A 2,445-nucleotide genomic window follows, 5' to 3' on the forward strand; every position below is an offset into this window, starting at 1 on the left:
TTGCACAGTTGAAGGAGTTGATGTTATTGGAGGATTTCAAGGGGTGTCTGCCGGAGCGGGTGGTTGTTTATTTGAACGAGCAGAAGGTCGTTTCCCTCGCGAAAGCGGCGGTTCTGGCAGATGAGTTTGCTTTGACGCACAAGAGGGGTTTTTCCCCTCCGTTACGTCGGGGTTCTAGAGTTTTGCCGGAGGTGGGGGGGGGGCGTTCTCCCCCGCTCTCGCGGCGTAGCCCTACGGTGGCCGCTGGGGACCGCCGATGTTTTTTTTGTCATGAGCTCGGTCATCTCGTTGCTTCTTGTCCCGTGCTGAGGGCGAGGGAGGGGGCGCGGGCCGACATTTCGGGGGGGGGCCGTGCAGTGTTGCTCCGCGGTAACCTGCCCTAGCTTAATGCCGGTTGGCGTCGTTCCGCGGGGGATAGATGAGGTGTTTCGACCGTTTGTTTCGACGGGGTTTTTATCGTTGTCTGGTGATGCGGGGGACCGGGTTCCGATCACCATCTTGAGGGATACAGGGGCGAAGCATTCGGTGGCGCGGCATGGAGTCGTGCCTTTCTCTCAGCAGTCGTACTGTGGTTCTGATTTGCTGGTGTGGGGTATCAAGGTGAGTCTTTTACGCATGCCTCTCCATACGGTTACTTTGACCTCGTCCTTCGTATCGGGCGCTGTGCGGGTGGGGGTTCGAGATCAGCTGCCAATTGAAGGCATTGATCTTGTTTTGGGAAATGACTTGGCCGGGGGAAAAGTGTTTCCGGCTATGCCGGAAGTTATTGAGTGTCCTACTTCGGATCGGTTATGCCAATTCCCGTCGGAGCTGGGTGACCCCACAGTTTATCCGGCATGTGTGGTTACTCGTGCTCAAGCTCGTCGCTTGGGTGGTGAGGTGGACATATCCGAAATGTTTCCGGACGGCTCTGAGCCGCATGATAGTTCTGTTCCGGGGGTAGATGGTGGGACGGCGAAGGTTTTTAGTATGGTGTCGGAGAAGGAGGCAGCAGGTATCCGCAGGTTTGTGTGTGGTCAACTCCGTGACGAGGCAGACCTGAGCACGCTGACCTTGGGAATTTTAAAAAAGAGATATCAGACACACAACAAATGTGACTCATTAAGGCCAGAAGTAAAAACTTTCATGAAACAGGTGGTGCAAGAGGAACTGATGGAAATGCAGGATAATGATGAAAGTGAAAGTGACTCAGAGACTAAGAAGCTCCAGAACAAAAGGAAAAGAGAAAATGGAAATGACGAGGTCATGAGTGAGAGTGAAGATGAATCCTGGGCAAAGAAATCACAAAATAATCATTCAAGCTCATCATCAGAATCTGAGGTTCAAGAGGACAACAAAACAGAAAGTAAGGAAAGCAGCAATGATGAAGAAAATGCCAAATCTCAAGCTGATGGTGAAGAGCCAGAGGTGAAAAAATCACAACAAAAGAGAAATGAAAATCGTCAAATTGACAGTGACGAGTCTTCTGATGAGGAACTCAGTGAGGAAAGCAACTGCAGTGACAGTCCAAAGAAAATGGTGAGAATGAACGTCGAGACAGTAACCAGCAGTAAAGATGAAGGAAGGAGAACACCACTGAGTGATGCAGGAAACGAATCAGATGGAGACTGCAAGTCAGAAACGAGTGACAAAATTAGGAGCGACGAGTCTTCTGACAGTGAAAAAGAAGATACAAAAGTGGAAGAGAAAACCAGTGACCCAGACTCAGTTTCATCACTACCTTCTTTGGAAGATGAAAAAGAAAATAAGACTGATAAAACAAATGATAAAAAGATGAAGAAGAGTGTGAAGAAAGATGAGAGCACCAGAAAACCAAAGTCTGATGACAAATCGGTGGCGAGGCTTGTACGTTATATTGCCCTCTGCGGCGTGAGGAGTAATTACAAGAAGCTGCTGGAGGACTGCCGCTCCCAGGTGGCTGTTCTGAAGAAGGAGCTTGAAGAGCTTGGTGTACATGGTCAGCCAACTATTCAGAAATGGAAAAAGGTCAGAATGAAGAGAGAGCAAGCTCAAGAACTGGCTGCTCTTGATGTCAACAACATCATTACCACACAAGGTCGACCTACACGCAGGGGTGCCTCAGCAAGTCAGAAACAACAGGACTGTCCGTCCTCTGAATATCAGCGCACTCTAAACTCGGAATCAGACAGTGATCAGGAAAACAATACCCACAGAGGTCGCAGGAAAATGTCCGAATGGGCCAACCTGCAGGGGATCATCAGTGATGACACAGACAGTGACTGATGAGTCTGGTTTCCCCCTAGGAAGTGTTCGATTTGTTTGTTTGTTTTAATGTTTTTGATACTAGGTCTAGCATCTCTCTAATGAGATGCTTGATTTTAGGTGGGGGGGTGTTATGACCCAGGGTCATTATTTGCGGTACGGTGTTGTTATTGTTTGTATTTGTATTCAGTGTTGCTTGTTTCCAGGTGGAGGCCACCCATT

The 2,445-nt window shown here is 48.9% G+C and overlaps 1 protein-coding gene across 1 annotated transcript; it reads left to right on the forward strand.

The window, feature by feature from the left end:
* The first annotated feature begins 387 nt into the window (after positions 1-387).
* On the forward strand, positions 388-2,244 carry LOC146608639 (uncharacterized). Its single transcript, XM_085348757.1, has one exon. The coding sequence runs from the start codon at positions 388-390 to the stop codon at positions 2,242-2,244; it is 1,857 nt and encodes a 618-aa protein (XP_085204883.1).
* The last annotated feature ends 201 nt before the right edge of the window (positions 2,245-2,445 follow it).

This window comes from Diplotaxodon limnothrissa, linkage group LG23 (genome assembly GCF_057381915.1).
Source record: "Diplotaxodon limnothrissa isolate DT_005_m linkage group LG23, D_limnothrissa_male_GT1.1, whole genome shotgun sequence".
Classification (NCBI taxonomy): domain Eukaryota; kingdom Metazoa; phylum Chordata; class Actinopteri; order Cichliformes; family Cichlidae; genus Diplotaxodon; species Diplotaxodon limnothrissa.

Coding starts and splice junctions, on each gene's coding strand:
- LOC146608639 (XM_085348757.1), top strand. CDS start 388: ATGCCGGTTGGCGTCGTTCCGCGGGGGATAGATGAGGTGTTTCGACCG.